Source organism: Centroberyx gerrardi, chromosome 6, assembly GCF_048128805.1.
Source record: "Centroberyx gerrardi isolate f3 chromosome 6, fCenGer3.hap1.cur.20231027, whole genome shotgun sequence".
Lineage (NCBI taxonomy): Eukaryota > Metazoa > Chordata > Actinopteri > Beryciformes > Berycidae > Centroberyx > Centroberyx gerrardi.
In genome coordinates this window covers 562,265-585,133 of record NC_136002.1, presented here as the reverse complement: position 1 = coordinate 585,133, position 22,869 = coordinate 562,265, and the positions used below count along the sequence as shown (strand labels likewise).

General features: G+C 41.8%; 1 protein-coding gene across 2 annotated transcripts in view; it reads right to left on the bottom strand.

Moving 5' to 3' along the window:
• The window catches only part of slc36a4 (solute carrier family 36 member 4), a 237,150-nt gene that overhangs the window by 105,700 nt on the left and 108,581 nt on the right, over positions 1–22,869 (bottom strand). For both annotated transcript variants that reach the window (XM_078284357.1, XM_078284358.1), the window contains exon 11: positions 16,468–16,637. In XM_078284357.1, the coding sequence (XP_078140483.1) occupies positions 16,468–16,637 (170 nt within the window). The remainder of the gene's footprint in view (positions 1–16,467; positions 16,638–22,869) is intronic.

Sequence of the window (22,869 nt, the reverse complement as noted above, 5' to 3'; positions counted from 1 at the left end):
GACTTTTTCTATGCACACAAAAGGCTTATTTCTCTCAAATTTTGTTCACAAATATGTTTAAATCCGTGTTAGTGAGCACTTGTCCTTTGCCAAGATAATCCATCCACCTGACAGGTGTGGCATATCAAGATGCTGATTAAACAGCATGATTATTGCACAGGTGTGCCTTGGGCTGGTCACAATAAAAGGCCACTCTAAAATTATCTATTAGGCACTGAACTATGGATCTCACATGACTAGGGCTACAGATATGCATTTTTTGAAAACCAGTCAGTATCTGGTGTGACCACCATTTGCCTCATGCAGTGTGAAACATCTCCTTCGCATAGAGTTGATCAGGTTGTTGATTGTGGCCTGTGGAATGTTGGTCCACTCCTCTTCAATGGCTGTGCGAAGTTGCTGGATATTGGCAGGAATTGGAATATGCTGTCGCACACGCCGATCCAGAGCATCCCAAACATGCTCAATGGGTGACATGTCTGGTGAGTATGCAGGCCATGCAAGAACTGGGATGTTTTCAGCTTCCAGGAATTGTGTACAGATCCTTGCAACATGGGGCCGTGCATTATCATGCTGCAACATGAGCTCTGGTGGACATTCCTGCAGTCAGCATGCCAATTGCACGCTCCCTCAAAACTTGTGACATCTGTGGCATTGTGTTGTGTGATAAAAACTGCACATTTTAGAGTTGTCTTTTATTGTGACCAACCCAAGGCACACCTGTGCAATAATCATGCTGTTTAATCAGCATCTTGATATGCAACACCTGTCAGGTGGATGGATTATCTTGGCAAAGGAGAAGTGCTCACTAACACGGATTTAAAAAAATTTGTGAAGAAAATCTGAGAGAAATAAGCCTTTTGTGTGCATAGAAAAAGTCTTAGATCTTTTATTTCAACTCATGAAAAATGGGAGCAAAAACAAAAGTGTTGCGTTTATATTTTTGTTCAGTATATATATATATATAAAATATGTGCTACATCTTTTTCAAGATGCTATAACAAGCATGGGCCCTTCATTCAATATAGGTCAAAAATATCAAGATTGCAACAGGTGCCTAGTCAGTGACGTCAACAACAATCAATGTTCCTTGGTAACAAATATTTCATAGTAATCACAAAACATGACAGTTTAAGAAAATACAATGTAAGGAAATGTTAGATCTTCATAAATACTAAGACCCACAATTCAGACCCATCAGATATGCTACATCTTTTACATGATGCTATAACAAGCATGGGGCCCTTGTAATGCATATATTCAATCATAATCCATAATACTTTCTAATAGAAGAATATAGAAAAAGAAGAAGAAATAATTGAAATATCGTTGATATAAAACAAGAAAAATATTAACTTCCATCATAAATCTGGACTTCCCGATATTCTACAATAGCAATAACTCCTGGTCTCAATAGTGTCTCAAAAGACTCCAGCACAACATGTCTCTCATTCACACTGTATCCCAGTGTTAGGCACAGACCTGGGAAAAAAAAACCAGACAGGTCTAACAGATAAAATCTGACAACGCCACTGTACAGATCTGAACAAGGCTCTCAACACTGCTACACCATGTAGAATGTGCATGAATAGCCGCGGGAGTGTCCCTGCCCACTAACACATAGGCTTGCGATATGCGATATGCAACCTCTGCCCTCCATGGGGAGGGGGATAGAATACATCCAGGTGAATTGTCCTCGACCTAAACAAACTCTTGATGTTCTTAGGCGCAACGGGCAGATTTTGTCTGAGTGTGCCACCATTCAGATCCCCTCTTATCAGTAGACAGCTGGGGTGGACCAAACACAAATGGCACACAAATCACTCACTCTCTTATCCGAAGACAAAATAAGCAGCGCCTTAAGAGAGGCCTGCCTAATGGGCTCAAAAGGCTTCTTCGAAAGGGCCTCAAGGACCTCGCCAGTCCAGCAGGTGTTGTGTGGAGAAAAGAAAGCAGAACCAATTGAGTAATTCAATAACTCAACGTCTCTTGCCGCACAATATCCGTCTGTCTGACAGACAAGCTCGAAGTGTGGCAGAAATGACCTGCACTTCCATATACAGCGCCTGTTGGCATGGCTGGGGTGCGCTCTTCTTCCAATTGATCACAAACCCTAACTTGGTTAGGTGCTACATCAATTGGACTGGGTGGAATATAGCCCACTCATTGGACTGGGCCATAAGGATTAGGTGATCTAGATAAAAGAAGACCCGCATTCCCTGACGGTACAGCAGTTTGAGCGCTGTGTCCACACATTTTGAGAAGGTATGGGGGGGGGACCCGGGAATAGCCGAACATAAGTCTGTTGTACTTGCAGGCTATCTTGAAAGGCAAAGCACAGGGATTTCCTGTGCCTTGGCACCACTAAGCATCCTTCAAGTCTACAGTGGTGAACCAGTCACCAGTAGCTTCTTTAATGTATGCATATGGAATGGTCTCTGCGGGATGCATGCATTCAGTGGGCGAAGACCCAGGATGGGTCTCATAGCTTCCGGACATGCCAACTATCTTCTAATATGTCCGCTAATATGCCACCAAATAGTAGTGCCGGCGTTAGTTGGGGCCCTGTCTCTACTGCCAGAAAATTGTCCTCTGAATTGTCTGCATGCCGCTTGATAGCAGTGATGGCATTAGCAGGACAATACAGAGGCCCCGTCTCCGCTTCCAGCAAATTGTCCTCTAAATCATCCGCATGCGGCTTCATAACAGTGCCAGCTAGGGGTGTAATGGTTCAGAAAACTCATGGTTCAGTTCATATCACGGTTTTAGGGTCACGGTTCGGTATATATATCTGGTGCACTGGGGAGGGGAAGTACAATTACAAATTCCTATATAAATAAATCCTAAAATAAATTTTAAAAATCTTACGTTTTCCTGAATGAAAACTTTTTTTACTGAAAATTAAAGTTCAGTATAACTAAATCAACAGACTTTCTTTAAAAAGTAAAGTAAATACTGGCAGTTTGTTATTTTAACATAAAATATCCCTGCATTGTAAGCTATGTAGGCCAACATCAACATAAATTGCAACATAAACTGCAACCTTCAGTGGCTTTGCTCCTCATCAACATAAAATGCAACTTAAATCATCATGTACTGAAATCTTCCACTACTGAATAGGGCTACAAATCTTTGCTATAAACACCCCAAATAGTGATGCGTGGGTCAATCCGAAACCAGCGGCTCCCGCAGGTTTATCCGTGGGTGGGGCGGGTTGGGTTGATTGAAGATAATATTGAGAACGAGCGGGCAGGTTTGGATGTTGATGTGTCGGATCGGGCAGTCATGGGTAAAAAAAAAAAAAACCTGACCCTCGCACCACTAAACCAATGTTTTGGTTATTGCTCTGTGCCTGCCTGAACTTGCACTGAGAGATTGCTGCTGCGGGCCGAAAAAGTTGTTTTGGTCCTACCGGCTCTTCTCCGGCTCTCCTGCTGTGTGTGTGACTACAGAGTGACGTCGGGAAATTGATCCAAATCGATCTCTAATGCACCGATGTGCGCATCACGTCATGTTTGTCATTTGCCTGGGCCCTCTCCTCCTCCAGACACTGAAAGCACTGAGTTGTGAGTGAAAATGCACTGAACAGACCCTCAGGTGACAGGGGCACCCAGAAGATCCTCTTTGTCCTTCCATTGAAGGGCAGTCAGGCAGAGCCACACATGCTAAACACCGACTGTGGAAAGGGCTACGACATGGCCCACAATGGTGGCAATGCCCCTGGTGAGGCTGTTCATCTGTCCTGACAGATCCATTTCTTCAGCTGACAGGGAGGTCTTGCCTGTTGCTAACTGCGACAGGTCATCCTCCTCAGCTGGGGAGGCAGGCCAGCAGGGGATCTAAGCCCGTGACAGAGGGGTAAAGCTTGGAAGAGCCGCCGCTGCACTCCGCCTCACTGTCATCAGAATGCAGCTGCAGTTCTGGGGAGCGTTGGAAGTGCTTCCAGTGAGGATTGCGCTGGGGCACTCAAAACACTGCCCCTGAGGGTCTAAGACCACGGGCAAGTGGTGAGTCAAAAGATGCCACCCTAGCCAATGTTGTCAGCTAGCGCGCTGAAGAAAAGTGGATGAAGAATGGTGTTGCTGCGGCCCTTTTATAGGTGGAGCCCTATAGGTTTGCATAGGCTCACCCTGATTGACTAAGCACATGCATGCAAATTTTCAGTGAGCTTAGGCAACTAGGGCCCGGATCTACTAAAGCAGGGCTTCTCAAACTCCGGACCTCGGTCCGGATCCGGATCAAACTACAAATCAATCCGGACCGGACCTTGTGTCACATTAGTGTCCGACGCGTTGTGTGATTGAACGTGCATTTACTTGTGTGCGCGAGGCCGCGAGCGCATGTGTGACGCACATTGCAGAGCGCAAGTTAACCATCCTTGATTTTTACTAGGGATGCACCGATCCGACTTTTTCAGTCCAGATACCGATACCGATAACTGGGCTTTGGGTATTGGCCGATACCGAGTACCGATCCGATACCAGTGTTTAATTAATAAACTGTAGGCTATGCCTCACTGTGTGGAAGAGACTGGGATCATTCTTTTATGTGTAAAGCAACATCAGGTTTGACTTTAACATTGCTTTCCTAACTTTGTAAAACAAAATGTAACAAATAAATACATAGATATACAGTAAATGTACTCAATTGTTATTTATTATTAAAATAATAAATAATCGTGCTCCAGCAACTTGGTAAAACATCTTCAAAATTAACAGGAATTACAATTCAAGTGTAAACCTTTTAAAGGCAGCAACAAATTGGTCAGGAATTAAAATTCCAGTATAAAACAATACAACTGCATCAAATGAGAACAAAATGTAAACATTAAATCACAATTAAGTCACAAACTAGTGCAAACAAACTTGATAAATTAAATCACAATTCACACAAGTAGTATAAACAAGTAACTTGGTAAAAACAAAACATTCAAAATATGCAGAATAAGCCTAAATTACTGAAATAACTCTGGCTTAACTGGTAATCTTGCTTTATGAAACAGCCCTCAGAAAAAAAATCAAGGTATGTTAGTCTGACTATGTGTCGGCCGAATGGAGCAGCAGTACCTGACGAACACGGAAAACACTTTAAATCGTGTTGTGGCAGGAAACAACGTTGACCTACAGCCGAGTCCCCTTAAACCTGGGATTTATGAATGGAGTCTGGCTGGACGCGCCGATTGTATAATTGTTGGAAAACTATTTTACCTAGCAGGTTAAATGGCAGCCTGCTCGGCCGCGCGGTGACCCGGGAGAGTTTAAACATATAACCGAGACAAAGTATTCATGCAGGTGTGTTTTTAACTACCGAGCATCAGCACCGACCCCCGGTCAGCTCACCCCGACCCCGGCTCTGTTATGAGGGTTGGGCGCCAGGTTAGCTTGTTAGCCTGGATGCTAGCTGCGGGAGGCTCGCGCCCCATGAGCGAGAATTCAGTGCGCGAGACGCTGCGCGCGGCAGGCGGGATCCTCCGGAGCTGCTGGACCTAGTTTAATACATCCATGTGCTGGACCGGAGGAGCCACCGGAAGGACCGAAGACAAATAGCCGGGTCTACCGGCGCGCTGCTGACGCATGACGTAGTATGCGCACGTAGACATAAACATAGAATTTAATTGAATAGATCGGCCCCATTGTCACCGATACCCGATCCAGCTATTTGAGTCAGTATCGGACCGATATCCGATATCAGTATCGGATCGGTGCATCCCTAATTTTTACTTTCACGGAGCCGCTTGTGTGTGTGTTTGTGTGTGCTGTGCGCCCGTCGGCTCAAAATGCCACTATTTTCCTATGGAAGGTGCGCAGATTCCCCGCTCACCGTCAGCTGCACAGTGGATCACGGATTTTTCTGCAGTGGTTGGTCGCGCAAAGAGTTGAAAATAGTTAAACTTGAGCGGATAAAATCCGTGCGTCATATGCCACTTCTCAAGAGAACAACTTAGCACTACTTTGGTTGCCTGGCAACAAACAACACATTACCGCTCCGCTTCGTTTCTGCCACTTTTTTCAAAGCGAGGCGGGTCGCCGATTGCGTTACTGCAGCAAATGTTCAACACCTTCAGAAGGCGGCCATTCATGTGCTCACCATGTTTGGTTCCATATATCGATGTGAATCTGGATTTTCCACGATGAACATTGTTAAAAACTCCTACAGCAGCAGTTTGACCAATGAAAATTGGGTCAGTGCCCAAGTGCCCAGGTTCAAGGCATGGTTTCAGGCAAACAGCCATTTCTCCACTTTCTCCATTCAAGCCACCATACTGTAGTATTGAATGTGTGTACTTAAAGTTATGTTTAAATTATGTTATGGACATTGATTTATGTCGGTGCGTTTTACTGGCATTGTTCCGGACCTTTGAACTTGTGTAAAATTCATAAGTGGACCTTCAATAAAAAGTACCCCTAATAGTAATAAAGAGTACCCCTGTGCTAAAGGTTTGCGCCAGTGCAAATCGCATTCTGGGTGCTAAAACCTTGTTTTCTGATCTAATAAGACAGCGCACAGGGCATTTGCGCCTGAAATCCTGGGTTGATCTGTCGTTTAGTCTAATTGCATATGCATTTGTGGGTGTTCCAAGGCTGAGGCGCAAAATAAAGGGAGGGATTTATGGAAATTGGCAGTGGACGTGATTTATCAAGAGGTGGTGGCCGTTATCTGTCGATTGCTCACAGAATTTAAGAACTAGGAAAAGCATGTCTTATCATTTTGCGAATAGGATAGCTCTACCGAAACTGTTTCTGGAACCGGCTCTAAGATCAAAGTGACAGTCATCTACACAGCATAACATGCAGTCATTAGATTGCAGGGTTTAAACAAGTATGCTGACTTAAAAATGTACAATTTAAGCATCATTGGCAGAGTAGCAGAAGGCACCCTCAATATTCAGACTATTACTTAAATATACAAAAATGAAAAAAGTCACAGGCTCTTCTCTGGATTTGCTGACACTTATTATGAGCCAATGTCTCCGCGACATTGCCTTGATGAAAACAATGCAGCTAAAACGTGTGCATAATAACTGTCACGACAGTGGAGAGGTGTGTGCGCGGCTTCTCCAGCTATATGTAACCGTACCTTCACCAGGTATCAATCCCTCCCACACTGGCACCTGTAGAAATTCGGGTGCCACAGCAGCAACTGGCAACTTGGTGGGGGGAGGAGTGGTGGCTGTCACAGGGGTCGCTGATGCTGTTAAACAGTCCAATGGCCGCCGGCACAAAGGAACGTCTGAGGCGCTCTGTCCTGCATCGTGGGAGGAGGAGCCTGTGGCTGAAGCTGCTCCTCATCAGCCTCAGCACATCGTAGAGAGGGTGAGAAGGGTTCTCCAGGGGTTCTTATATTAGCGCAGTCGCAATTATCTACGCCTCCGCTCATTTGCGTGCCGTACTTTAGTAAATATTTTGCGCTTGCGGTACCAATTTCACCCGCAATTGCTTTTCTGTTACGCCTGGAATTGCGACATGTTAGTAGATCCGGGTCTACATATGTGGCTAAGCCAATAGAGCCCCGTTAGAGGGCAAAGTTTATTGATGCTAGCGTCCAATGCTCTTGATGATAAAAAGAGGAGGGGTAGGAGAAAGGGCATACAGGAAGATGTCTTCTCATATTCTCTCTTATCATCTTGAACAATTATCAAAACATTAAATCAATCAAGGATGTAAAGTAACAGGAGGAAAGATGTTGTCGGGCAAAGGGGATAAAGAAAGAAAGAGAGACAGATGAAAATGAGAAAAAACTATGAAGGAGTGAGTAAGGGACTAAGCGAGGAAGGGTTACAAATCAAGAGAGGTAAAGTCCCCATAAAAAGTAGAAAATAAAAAGGGAAAAAGATTTAAAACAAGACAAATTTCAAAGGAGTGAGTACACAAAAGAAAATGCTGAGCAAGGCAATGAAATTACAAATTGGAAATGAGACTGAAGAAGTGTAGTCTGTGGCAAACAAAAAGAACAGAGCTGTGGAAAGTCCTTTCCACTGGAAAACTGACTATGATGACTGATGATAAAATTCTTCCAATTCATAATACTGGATGTGTGCAAAACTCTAAATTCACTGTATCAATAGCCAGATGAATGTGTACAATACACCAACAACCTCACATTTAAATGTTTTATTTCTCCATGTTAAATGGAAGAGCTGTCCTTTACTCTCTATTCTAATCATTGCTAATCATATTATGATTAGGACTCAGCTGCCTATTGATACACTTATATGTACATTTTGAATCATTATTGACATCTTTGCATTATTAACTCATGATAGTGATTATTTTTCATGATTTACTTTTACATTTTTCATGATTTACTTTTTTACACTTTTATATTCTCTTGTTTTCTAGTATTTAGACATGGAGCCAGTGATATTTTACATTTCTCTATCTTTGATGTGATACACATTTGGCTTGTTATGATTTGACATTTTCCCTTTTTTTTATCATACCATTGATAATTCTGCTTATTGATTTGTTACTTATTGATAAATGTTTCATTTCAATATCTCTGTAGTGGTTGTTTGACATATTGATTATCTTTGACAATTTATTGATTGATTTTTCCATATACTGTATCTATGATGATATTTTTTTTAACTTTTATTAAAATTGTTAAATTCCCTAAATTGGTTGTTTTGCCTGGATAATTTTTCCCATCATCTACTTTTATTATTCGGTACTGCAATACCACACATCCAGATTTCCTTCAAAATATGCAGATGCAAGGTGTAGTGAATGTGCAGTAGTACACACACACACTTTTTATAAATCCTAAACTTATCCTTTTTGTGCCTACCTATTTTGACATGAAGCCCCTGGATTTCCAAAAATCTAAGAATTCATCTAAAAAACATCATCATCAAGCATCACGACTACCTCTATTGTGTGGAACTACTGCATATGGTGCACTTTAACGATGTCTAAACAAAACTCACTGTGCATGTGACTTTACCAGTAACAGCACTCCGTTTCTCATGCCAAAATGACTTTGCCATTACATTCTAACACTTTATCCATGCACAGTGCCATGCTAACCAAGTCACATTGCCTTCATACCCCTACCCCTTGACAGCAAAAAGCATTAATATATCACAGACCAGAGGGATATACTCTGTGTTACCTGAGCCTAAGGACATTGCCATAGGGTGAAATCTGTGGTGGTGGATATTTATCTTCAAGTGTCCTGGTCCAGTGTCTCCTGATAGGGACTATAAGGAGGTCCTTGTTCCATTCCAGACTCCAGCTCACAGATAAAGGGCATATGTTACCAGGCCAGGTAAGGTGATTCTTCCTCTTTTAAGAGAGTAACTCAACATGCAAAAATGCATTCTCATGCAAAGATACCCTTTCACACAAACACACATGCACACACACACACACACACACACACATACACAGCTAAGCAAAGTGAACTCCAATTGAGGTACAAAGTCTCAATTTGTAGGCAAATGGCTCCCCTAACCCTAACCACACCTTTCTGGCCAGGAGGGAAAACTCCCATACTGAGACAATGCATACTCCATTTTAAATGCCGCACCAAATAATGCACTGGAATACCAGAAAATCAAACACCTGTTTTGTCTGAATCAGGCCCTATATACTGTAGTCTGTAGCACTCTTTTTTTCCTACACATCTTGCAGCTTTAAAGTTGCTCTTGTTGAGGGTCTGTTTTGTTTGTTATGTCTGCAAGTGGATGCCATTGCTGTTATGTCTAATTTGTTTGACTGATTCCCATTCCTGACTCCTATGTTGGCAGATGCCTGGGTTTTTTTTTATCTCTCCATGTGCTCTGGACACAAGACATGACCAGGCTGTCAGTGTAGGCACAGTGGGAAAATTTTAAAACTACCAGAGGCTAGGGGTGGGCGGTAAAACAGTTGAACCGGTACACCGGGAGAAATCCGTGCCACGGTAGAGAATGGACTCTACCGTTTCTACTGCTGATGTGCAGTTGTTCCACTGTGGAAGTAGAACAACTGAAAACAACTGAAGTTGCTGGGGACCTGACGACCTGACTTCATGGTTCAAAAAATAATGGAAAATAACCGTAAAATAGCTCTATACAGCTTGTCCAGCATACTCCAAGTCTCTGGAAGCCAACCAATCCCAAAGTGACTTGAAAAGACCGACATTTATACCATTATTTAGCTGAAATCGCCACTCTAGCTGTTGAAAAGCTCATGTTTGCGCGCACCCGAGATACAAGAATGAGGAGAACTACATGTGTAAATCTTCCTTGAATTAGCAGAAACAAGACTTCCGGTTTGGCCATTTAGCCTTCAAAATAAAAGCACAAGATTTTAAATAGGTAGAAATAGTGTTTTAAACCAATTACTTTGTATTTAATTGTTAAATTCAATAAGTAAGCACCCATATTAATGTTTGATGTCATAATAATAATAAAAAATGCTGTAAAATGTGCCATTTTTAACTATAAACGCTGCATGTATTACACTGTGCAGAATACATACAGAATGGAGACTAAAGTGGACATCAAACAATATGGGTGCTCATTTTGACGATCATTTCCTTATCAAATTTATGGCTGTTGCATGGGATTTTCTGTTTTCCCTCAGGTGATGTTTTGGTTTCTAAATCTGAGTTGTGATGCAGCTGTACCCTGGACAATCCTTGATTTTAATCTGATAAATGGTCTACATGTAATACTCATATGTGTGACTGAAATACACAATTTTAATAGTTTCTTTATGTCTACATCTTCTAAGATACATATGCACATACATACACACATAAACAAAGCTCACATGTTCTCAGCCTAAAACATTTGAGGCCATTAGTGCCAGAGGAGACTCAGGGAAGAAAGACTCAGAATCATCCCATCCCCTAACCCAATCTCCCATCAGGCAGCAGCTTCAGAAACCTCACCTTCTTTTGAGCTTTTTCTAATAAAACAAGCACAGATCCTGTAAAGGCCCACGGCACGTGTTCAATTACATTCAATACGATGCATTGAAGCTTTGCCACACGGTTATCCACAAACGTTACTTAAATACCGCAAGGTAATAACGTTACCTACCGTTAAAGGTTTGCAGGGCACCAGAAGACATGTTATCATGTTACTGTTACTAACAGGCAAGTTTGGAGCAGATTATGGAATTTTAGGTTTCACTTTCATTTTCACACCGGGAGGCTCTGTCAGACTGAGTGCAATGCTACTGATCTACTGATCTGTGCTTTGCCAAATGACAGACATGACGTAATGTGCACATCAGGCGCATTAGAGATATATTTAGATCAATTTCTATACATTGACCAACTTATTTTGCCTATGTATGGGAAACACTGCATCTCAAAGACGCCCTCTGGAGGCCATCTCATGAAGAATCTGATGACTGACTGACTGCCTGCCTGCCTGATTGCCTGCCTGCCTGACTGACTGACTGACTGCCTGACCTGAATATGCCTTGCAATGCCCTCGGCTGCACCTTGGGAATAAAATACATCTTGGTAGGCTGCACAGCACAAAGTCGGCTAGGTTGGAGTCAGCAATATCGGAGCTTCACAACAGCAGAGAGCAGAGAAAAAATCCTTCTCAGAAACTGATTAAAAAGGAGGTAGCAAGCATTTCTGTGAATCCCTATTTAACCAGCCTGACATGTGGGGTCGATACAGTTGTGCGTTACTGTGATTACATCCAGATACCTCTGAAAATGGAGATCTGCGTGAGAGACATATTCACCAAAATACAAACTCACATGCACACAAGCAACAGACAGATGTGTACTGTCATCAGGCAAAGATTTCCTCTCCCCACCAACAGCCTGATGGGCAGAAGGGAAGATAGAAGGATCCATGAACAAATAGATAGACAGATTGAGGGTATGAACAGTTGAATGAATAAATGGTTGGAGGGAAGCTCTGACATCTTGCCCAACTTCATGAATCTCATAAATAAGGCCACGCATGAGCAAAGCTAGTAAACTAATATTTATTCTCATGTATATTGGCTTCTGGGTGGCTCCACGGTTCACTGACTGATTCAATTTATCCAAAAGATGGGGTTTTAAGACAAAAAAATCCTAACAACATAAGATCTAATCCTTTTCCCTAACATCAACACAAATCTATTCATCACCTTTTTAAGCGGTGGAACCTCTGGAACAGCTTTAATGGAAGCTAATAAGTTTAGATTCATAGTTAATGCTACATCACGTCGGACTGCAGCTGCATAAGGAATGCAAAATGAAGTTGAGATTAACCTTTTAACTTACTTTAAACTCCTTCAAGTAAAGTTTAGGATGACAATGGGAAAGCAAGGCTCCAGACCTGTGCTTACTTCAAAGACTTAAATTAAAGCCCAAAGAGCCTTAGAAAGAGAACAAGGCAGTGTTAAAACAAGGAATCTGATCTTGGGAAGAGGAGTTGGCTGGTTTCCACAAAAAACGAAAAAAACAAAAACACTCATCTTTCCACTCCTCTGGGTAAGGTTTGCAGCATTATTCCAGAGCTGCAGCAGGGATCCCACTAGCTGGTGTTCGGTTTTCCCCACAGACTACTCAGCCCTCCCCAGAGAAGCAAAGCACTAATGCACTTTTCCCTTTTTTCAGTCATGCTATTCATTAGCTCTCCTTCCATTAGCTAACTCTAACTTCATCCAATAAACACTTCCATCACTGCAAAACGACCAGAGGGGGAAAAAAAGAAAAAAGAAAGATAAATTAATGTTTACAGATAAATGAAGACAATGCTTCAAAGTGTTCTCAAGAGATTCCTGTCAGAAAAATCCATCTCAAAAAGTGTGAGTCTAACACAGTGAGATGATTAAGAGTACAGTGGCATCACTCCATAGTCAATCTTGTATTTCCTTCCTTCAGGCAAGAAGTAGGCTGCATCAAAAATGACACACAAAGACTTTGTTGATTTTCTTGAATTCCTCATGTAAAGATAGCTGGGAGCAAAGAGAAATATTCATTCACTAATGGGTCAAACTGCATTTCTAATAGTCAAAGTTGATCAAATTCAGCTCACTATCCAACCCTGACTGTATGTCGGGTATTGGCTGGGTAAGGCTTTGTTTTTAAATAAATAATTCGGGCTTGGTTGTTTTTTTTCATGCGTGGAAAAAAGCACAATGTTTTATGCTCCTCGCTTTCTCCTGAAGCTCTGTGTCACACAGGCTGGGCACACACACAGCCCCCCTCCCTCTGTTGAGTGCTGCGAAAGCGCCATTCTCTCTCTCTCCTCTCCTTTCCGCTCTGTCACTCCTGGTGCTGACGCACAGCGGGTACAGTACCAAAATCGTCTTTTTTCATTTTTGTTTTACTATTTCATTTTCTGTTTTACAAATAATAAAGGGAAAATTAAGTCCTTTATAAATGTTGTACTATCTGCCATTTCTGACCAGGAAAACGAAAAATGCCTTCTATTTCCGTTTTTCATTTGTGGATTTTGAAATGAAAATCAAGTCATCGTTTTTCATGTTTTAATTTATGTTTCTGAAAAGAAAAGAAAAAAAAAATACATGGACCACGAGGCTATGACTTTTAAATAGGAACATTTTGATTTCGGGTTTCGGGTCAGGTTTGGGCTTCAAATGTTGCATTACAGTCGGGCTTAGTTTCGGGTCGGGCCTGAACGTCGTGGGCTCGGGCTGGGCTTGGGCTTAATTTCCAGGCCCGCAGACCTCTAGTTTGTACTCCTCATTGAGTACTAAGTAGCCTACTTGTACATGTATTTTAAATTTTCAAGCAGATATTACTGTTTTCCATTTGATTTGAGTTCATATATCACATTAGAGTGTGCATAAGTCATTCCCTCAACCTCACCATTTTACATACAGGCCAGATGAACCTAGCAATAATAAAAACAACAACACAGAACACACTAGCTTACCTAGCCAGTTATCTGTAGCTCCTTGGTGGCTGATATCAATATCATATTTGCACAATATACAAAATGCATGCTGGGTAGCCTAGATGGCTGAAGACATGGCCACCTCTCTTTATAAATGGGGAGACATTTCTGTGGCGTGTGTACACACAGCTTTTTATCTCTCTCCCTGTTATCTTCTTCATCTGACATGGCTGGCCGCTGGCTTCAACTCTCCATACCCAGTGGTGTAACCATAATTTTATCACTAGGTGGCCAAAAAGAATTTGTGGGTGGCCAGCAATAACATTAAAATGTTGGCCATAAGATCTAATTAGGTTGATTTTTCACCACTGAATTTCACCATTGAATGAACAGTGAAATTCCTCAGTATAATAACATTGTAGCTTGACCCTTCTAAGCTATACACACCCTGGCACATTAATAGCCAAATCACATATATTTTTTTCCACAAAGATTTATTATTTAACACTGGGACACAGACAAGGTCTACCTGCTAGTGCTGAACATCAAAGCATTGAAAGTAATCTACTAATTTATATCAACTCAAGTCTCTCAATTAGTATTATAAATGGTAGGAATTATAATAATAATTTGATAAGTACAGTTTGCATTCTTGGAATTAAGAGTGTTTTATGTAGTTGTGTATTCCTTCCAACTAACTGCAGTGATATTATGTGGTTTCTAGTCATTTAATGTTGTGGTGTGCCGGCCCTATAAGAGCATGTGTGTTTTTCCCCCAGCCATACAACAACACCCGGCAGCTTTAACTTGAAGACGATAGTAACATAAAGTACACACAAAAAGCCAGTACAGTACCTGTTGGTTCATCTCTAAAATGATTTTGTCGTCATCGTTATGGCGGGACCCCCTTAGTTTCAAGCATAGAAGTATTTTACTAACAAGCCCTGTTGTATCTAGCTAACATTAGTACGATTTTTGGAGTTTTAATCAGACAGCTGCCTTACTATTTTAAGAATCAAGAAATACGTGAAAATGTGGTGTTGTAATAATATCAGGGTAAGATTACAAACTTACAAGCATGTAGGAGTCTGGGCTTGTCAGTTATTTTCTCTGTACACTGATGGTAAAGTTTGAAACCTGGCACACTCAGCTGCAGGTATGAATGCTCCGCTGCGGAGCGAGAGGCTTTTCAAAATAAAAGTGCCGTGGGTTTCACAATTCACAATCTCACGGTTTCTTTTTTGAGGTATACATTTTAAACGTGTAAAATTAACAGACTTGATCTGCGCGCAAGCCGCAGTGCACAGTTCAAACAGCACTGGTCAACACAGCGAGAGGCGGGGAGGAGCAGGTGCCTGTGAATCCCCACAGGCTGCTAAGAAAAAATGCTTTGGCATAGTTTTGCGTAATAACTCGTAACAGCGTAATTTGATGTCAAAATGCGGAGCTGCTATGCTAAATCCGTACATGTTGGCAAGTCTGCAGTGGTCTTCAACTAGGGAACCTTGGTCCGGGTCTGGACCCCGTAAGGAATCTATACGGACTGCAAAGCATTTCATATAAAATAAGAAATAATAAGCTAAATTGCTGACAACTGTTCTCCTTCAATGGAGCCGCATGGGTCCTCCAACTGCAGTGCCTTGTCTAATCGTGTATGTTTAGCGCAGTACAGCCAATCATGCTGTCTCTGCCAGAGCAGCTGGCGGGCTGTGGCGGGACAGCAGACAAACAGGGAGAGAAAGAGAAAGAGAGAGACGAATGGTGGCAAGTGATGACAAGAAAAGTTGATACTGTTCAAAGATGATGGTTGCACTGACTAGATTTTTGCCAAGGTTCAAAATATAAATGGGAGAAGTAAAGGGAGGAAGAGATCACCTTCTAAAAGGGTTCTATTCTACCCTATAGAATCTTCTTCTATTCTGCTAAAGCCCTGCTAAATTGTTATGACCATGTAAAATTGGGGCATTTTCTCATTTCTTTAATCTGACTTCTTGTTGTGATGTTTTCACCATTATTGGAGCTCAGTTCTGTGAATGCAGTAGTACTCAGAAGAGAGAACCAGTCTTTCTCTCAGAAGACTAAATCTACACTTGGTTCTTGTATTTCAGAAAGAAAAACTATTTGTTATAATATTTATGTTCAGCATACGTTTTTTCCTACAATTAAAAATTGCACTTCTGCACTGACAGCAAAAAAAAATAAAAAACAACAAACTACAGTTTGTTTTAATACATACAATAACCACGTAGGCCTATTAATTATAATAATATGGACAATTGTTAGATATAGTCCGGACCTTTGCTATGTAGGAAATTTGTGTGACTGGACCTGCTGCAATAGTACTTGTCCTAGACTGTGCCTTGACCAGTGGCAAAAAGTGCTTTGTCACTACTGCTGTCTTTTTATACTAGTGTTGTTACTACAGTGATCAATATTGCTTGAATAACCAATAATCAAACTGTTAAATGCGGACAAATGAAAAAGAAGGTAACTTGTACTCTCTGAGTAGATGGTTGCTACAGTAAGTTGTCACATTTCATTCCTCTTACTATCTATATACCTCCATCTTTATTCAATGTACTGTCTGAAAAAATATTGACAACCTAAAATAAAGGAGAGGAAAGGGGGAGAGATAAAAACCAAAAGGTGGAAAATACCCACATGTCAGGCAGACGAGTAGACCACGCAGCAGCATCTCACAGGAAGCCCTCCAACTCTCCTGAAGCTGAGCCCGGATTGGAGGTAGCAGGATCTCAGCTGGGACAAAGAACTGGATGGCAAAGCTAACAAAGATGCCAAAAGAGTAGAGGATCTTCACCAGCTGATTGGTCCTGTAGAGAGACAAACGGAGAGAAAAGAAAAAAATTAAAAAAAAAAGAGAGAGAGAGAGAGAGAGAGAGGTGTTACATTCCTATAAAAGGTTCAAACACGATGAGTTATAAGCCATGATTCAGAGAATTTCTTGGTATTTGAGTGCCTCCTATTGGTTCGTCTTATAATGGCTTTCCACACATGGTTATTCAACGTATTTTAACATGCTCACCAAGTTTCATGATGATTTGACAAACGTTGATGAAAAGTTGATGAACTTTGATTACCCAACAGAAAAATTTGTTGATCTGGGTGAGATACATATTTGTAACAAGCTTTATGACAATGGGATAAATGTTGTGGGAAATACAGCCCTTTAAACTTTTTGTTTTGATCTTTAATTGTTGGACCCCCATCTGGCGAATCTGGGTTATTGGGCCATACTAGCATTACCATCTCGCAGGAAATTGAGGCGAAAGAGAAAAACAATTATAAATATGCATTAAATGATCTTTCTATTATTGAAGAATATCATGGCCAATAGTATAAGATTGTTAAAAGTGCTTTTAACCTGCCAGGTTTGATGCAATTGAGTCAACCTTTTTTCCTTTATTTCAGTTTGTTGGGATTTTGGTATAATCACATCCGGGAAGTGTGGTTTTGATGAATCCAACTCACCAATTTTACAATAGATTTCTCCAACCACTTATACTGATGAACCTGCGTGTGTTTCTTTTTTTTTTTAGTTTTTAGGATTATTTACTCATTCAGTCAGTCAACTACCCATGCAGCAAGTTAGTCAGTCATCCTGGTAATGTCATTTCTGTATCCCACAAGTGGATAAGAAGGAATTCTCTGTCTCTCTCAGTGAAAACATGATGTGCCCTGATTCAGACCACATTGAGCTTCAGGATAAATCAACATTTGATAGTTGGTTTTAATTATCTAGTTGTTAGTTGAGGTAGTTGAAAGTTAGCCTATGTTGCAAGTTTCATAACATTCGATCTGGCCGATTTTGAGATATGAATTATTTGCAGTTGTAGTGCCCCTCTTAATGCTAAGGCAAAAATGCCTTGTCCCATGTACTTAGGGCCAAATACTGATGAAATTTCATGTTGAATGGACAATCTGTATTTAAGTCATGAATGTGGTGTATTTTGACCTTTGGATACACAAAAGCACACACATCAAAACTAATACTAGGTGCTGGACAGAAAAAAATTATTACAAGAAAGAATCTGCACACTAGAAATGGCTCCAAATGGTGTTTATTATCACCACATGTGACATTTCGAGCGTATGCTCTTCTTCAGACATGAGTGCATACAGAGACACACCTTACAAATACCTTAGATTACCTTAGTTAGAGTTTTTAGCCATGGGCAATTTGTGAAAGATTCAGAGAGTATCTTTATTATGCACCATCATTTGTATAGTAGTTTATACCGATAACAATCCTTTGACATATGTTTTGACCACAGCAAAGCTCAATGCTACAACGCACAGGTGGGTTGCAGAGCTTACGGATTTTGAGTTCTGTATTAAGTATCGACCGGGGAAGGTTAACAGAGATGCGGACGGCTTATCACGGATGCCTCTAGACATGGAGCAGTACATGCGCACATGCTCGGAGGAAGTGGAGCCAGAAGTGATAGCCACTGTAACCCAAGCACTCCACCTGGAGTCTCAAGAGCATCAGCCCTGGATGTGTCCTGTCACTATCACTACTGCCTGTGCTGATGTAGAGTGTGAGCAAGTAACATCACCAGTAGCAGAGATATCCAGGGAAGACTTGAGAAAAGCACAGGAAAAAGACCCCATCCTTGGAAAAGTAAGAGAGTATGCCATGACCAAATAGTGGCCCAAGCTGAAACGCAGAGACGGGCGTGATATCACAGTCCTAATAGGAGAGAGAGACAGGTTATATGTTGACAAAGATGGCATCCTACACAGAAAGACAGCTACACAATCTCAACTGGTGTTACCGAAAACATTCCACCAGCTGATCTACCGAGAGCTACATGAGGAAATGGGACATCTGGGAGTGGAGCGGACACTCAATCTGATCCGTGATATATTCTGTTGGCCTCGTATGCAGAACGATGCGGACCACTATGTGACAAAGGTGTGCAGCTGCTTGAAACGGAAGAGTCCTAACAGACCAACAACAGCACCACTGATCAATGTGGTAACCACATATCCCTTTGAGATGGTGTCCATAGATTTCCTACATCTAGAGAGTTGTAAAGGGGGATATGAGTACATATTAGTCATTATGGATCATTTCACAAGATTCGCACAGGCATATGCATGTACTAACAAATCCGCTAAGACTGCTGCTGAAAAGATCCTTGGTGACTTTGTACTCAAATTTGGATTTCCAGCCAAGCTCCATCATGACCAAGGCAGGGAGTTTGAGAATAAACAGTTTGCCAAGCTGGAAGAATACTGTGGCATCCAAGGTTCACATACAACACCATATCATCCAGCTGGCAACGGTCAAGTTGAAAGATTCAACCGTACACTAATCTCCATGCTGAGAAACCTGTCAGAAGAGGCAAAGTCAGATTGGAAGAGCTCCTTAGCTAAGGTAGTTCATGCGTAAAACTGTACGCGTAGTGAAGCAACAGGATTTGCCCCATACTATCTGCTCTATGGTAGGAACCCACGGCTTCCTGTTGACATCATGTTCAGCCTGACACCGAGTGATGAGAGTAGTTCTCACAGTGAATATGCCAACAAGTTGAGAAGACGAATGGAAGAGGCCTACAAATTGGCATCAAAAACGGCTCGGAAGGAGCAAGGCAGACCAAAGAAACATTATGATAGGAAAGCATATGGAGTGGATCTACAGCCTGGAAATAGAGTGTTAGAGCGCAATTTCTCAGAGAGAGGCGGCCCAGGAAAGCTCCGGTCCTACTGGAAGGGGAGGGTCCATGTTGTGATTGAGAGGAAGTATCGGGACAGCCCAGTCTATATAGTACGGCCTGAGCAGGGCCCAGGGCCCTTGAGTCTTCCATAGAAACCTGTTGCTGCCCTGTGACTTTCTGCCCATAGAAAAGGATATCAAACCTGGGAAAAAGAAAACTGAAAAGAGGAGGAAACAACAAAAAAATCAGAAAGAGAGGATGACTGTGAATAGTTCTGAGGACAAAAGTGAGTGGAGATTCATGACAGCTTCAACTAAACCTCCTAACGGTACCAGAGGCCAACTGAGGGCAGAAGCAGAGGAATTCCAGCCACAATCAGCTCTCAGGCAACTAGCCTCTAGAAACATTGCAGAATGTCCAAGGGAGGATGGTGACTGCAAGATGGAGCCACAGCAGTTGTGAGGAGACAGCCACAGAGGAGCCACTGAGAGAGCCCAGGGAGACAGCAGCCGAGCAGGTGGTGTCATCTGATGAAGCAGACAAGCTAGTGGCATCATCTCATGAAACAGACGAGCGAGTGGCGTCATCTGATGAAGTAGATGAACGGGTGGCATCATCTGATGAAGCAGATGAGCGAGTGCCGTCATCTGATGAAGCAGATGAGCGAGTGCCGTCATCTGATGAAGCAGATGAAAGAGACTCTGAGCTGCAACCTCCCTCTGGGAGAAAGTATCCTTTGAGAATCAGAAACCCACCCAAGACACTCACATTAGGTCAGCCATCAGTCATGCATGGACACAAGTAATGCTAAGGGAATTAAGTTCAGAAAAATCAGAAACCAGACCATTGACACATAGATATGTACAAATAGGGTGTGTACTAATATGTTGGGGATCTGCATTATGGGTTATGGGGTAGGAACAAGGGTCATAACCTTTCAGTCCGAGGTGCATTCCCTGCAAAGCAGAGTGGTAGTTTCAGATGTCACCTGGCCAGTGATGCCTGTTACTTAGACATGGCATGAAAGGGGAGATGTTTGCCATGTTAAAGACTGTTGATGAACAGAAAAGTATCCTGAAACAGAGACTGACTCCCATCCCTATTGCCATGGCTCATCTGTTGAGGACAGATACCGGGACATATGTAATGTCGGGACGACATTAATTTTGGAGGGGAGAGTGTGGGGCTCATAGTAATATTGGGCAGAATTTTGGACACCCCCCACAATGTTCTTTATTTTTATTTCAAGTAATTATATCAGTAATATCAGTAAATTGTTTATCATATTCACTTATAAAGTCTGTTGAGAACAACTGAATTGCACGCAGGCATGCAGGGGCAGCCCTGGGGCCTTTTTGAGAGGTCCTTGTCATGTGCGTAGTTAATTGACCGATAGCTACAGGTGTAGAGAGATGCAGTCGATTTTGTGTTGTAATTAACGTTGACCTGGGAGAAATAAATGTTTTAAAAAACATATACACGCCTGGACATCGGTTTATCCAAGTGTGTTACATAATCTTAACACATACAACCAAAGGGTTTATTTGTGTTTGATAATGACGTCTGTCATGACATATGTTTATGACAGGTTATTTCCCTTTGGTTAATGTCAAGTTGTCATGACAGAGACATCTAGAACAGCCTCCACAATTACAGAGACAGCTAAGGAAATGAAAACTCTTCAGGATATTCAACAGGAGTATACTTGGAGGCCACGCAGCCCAGAACAGGTGGCTATTGAAGTTCTTGTCCTGTTTAAGTGCATGACTGAATTGAAGATGCTGACAATGCTGTATAGCAGCTGGTACTTCTTCTGAGGGAGTTGGTTGAATTTGTCTGCGCACCTAGGCTTTCAGAGTCTCAGATTGCTTACATGAAGGTACTGATCGAAGAATATGTGGAAATGAGGCAAGAGTTATTCCCACGTGAAAATCTTAGACCAAAACACCACTATCTGCTTCACTATGCTGACTTGACTTTACAATTTGGTCCACTCATACATACCTGGACCATGCGCTTTGAAAGTAAGCATTGCTGCTTTAAAAGATGCACCAGGTCATGTAAAAACTTCAGAAATGTGACTTGATGATAGACATCAGCTTTTTCAGGCTTATCAGAGTCACGACAGTTCCCTTTATTTTGATATTAATCAGACTTCTATCTCCCGTTTACAACTACAGAATGCTGCGGCAAGCAGCTCCTCCCTTCTTACCAAGCGTTGCATGGTCTCACCCCTGGCTACATTTCTGAACTCCTGACCCCCCACACCACTGTTAGGCCCCTTAGGTCCACTGACAAAGGTCTGCTAGCCATTCCACAGTCTCGACTAAAGAAATCTGGTGACAGGACTTTTTCTGTAGCAGCTCATAAACTGTGGAATAGTCTCCCAGAAAAAAATCGATCTGCTGATTCAGTTGACACATTTAAGAGTCATCGAGCAACAAGACTCGCTAGCCTTTTGTTCTGATTGATCAGGTGTCTCTAGATGTACTCATGATTGTGTGCATATGTGTGAGTGTAGCCGTGTATATGTCTACTTTTTTTTTTTTTCTTTAATAGGGGCTAAAAAGAACTGAAAAATGTTCTGAATAAAAAGAAGCGCATTTTCTTCACAGGGGACAGTCAGGATAAGAAAGCAATATCTAGAGAAGTGAGGAATGAAATTAGGAAAGCAAGGAAAATGCTAGAAGTACAATTTAGTAGTGGTGACCTTCGGGCAGCTTGGCAGGGAATAAAGTCTATGTCCTCTATAAATCAGAATATAGACAATACTAGGAAACCTGTCAATCTGGAAGGGGTCGAGGACCATGACTTGCCTGATGTTTTTAATGTATTTTATTCTCGTTTTGAAACGCACGATTTTTCGTATAAAAACACTCGAACGACTGTTAAAACAATCACTCTCCTCGGTCAATGACATTATGATATCAGAGGACTGTGTAGTAAGGTTATTGAAGGGCATCAATGTAAGGAAGGCCCCGGGTCCTGATGGCATTTGTGGCCGTAAATTGCACCACTGTGCTGAACAGCTTGGTAGTGTCCTTCAACATATTATTCAAATTTCAGTTGATTCCAGTCAAGTTCCCTGTATTTGGGAATCTTCTTATGTTGTGCCAGTAGCTAAGACAAATAATCCCAAACAGCCTAACGAGTTTAGGCCAGTTGCCCTTACTTCACTCATTATGAAAACATTTGAGAAGATAATTAAAAACTGGATTCTTAAGGCTACTGAGGGGAAGCTTGACCCTTTGCAATTTGCTTACCAGGCAGGTAAAGGTGTTGAGGACGCTAAGCTTTTCATCCTCAACACTCTGTACAAACATTTGGAGAAACCTAAAGCCCACGCTAGACTCTTGTTCACAGATTTTTACTCTGCTTTTAA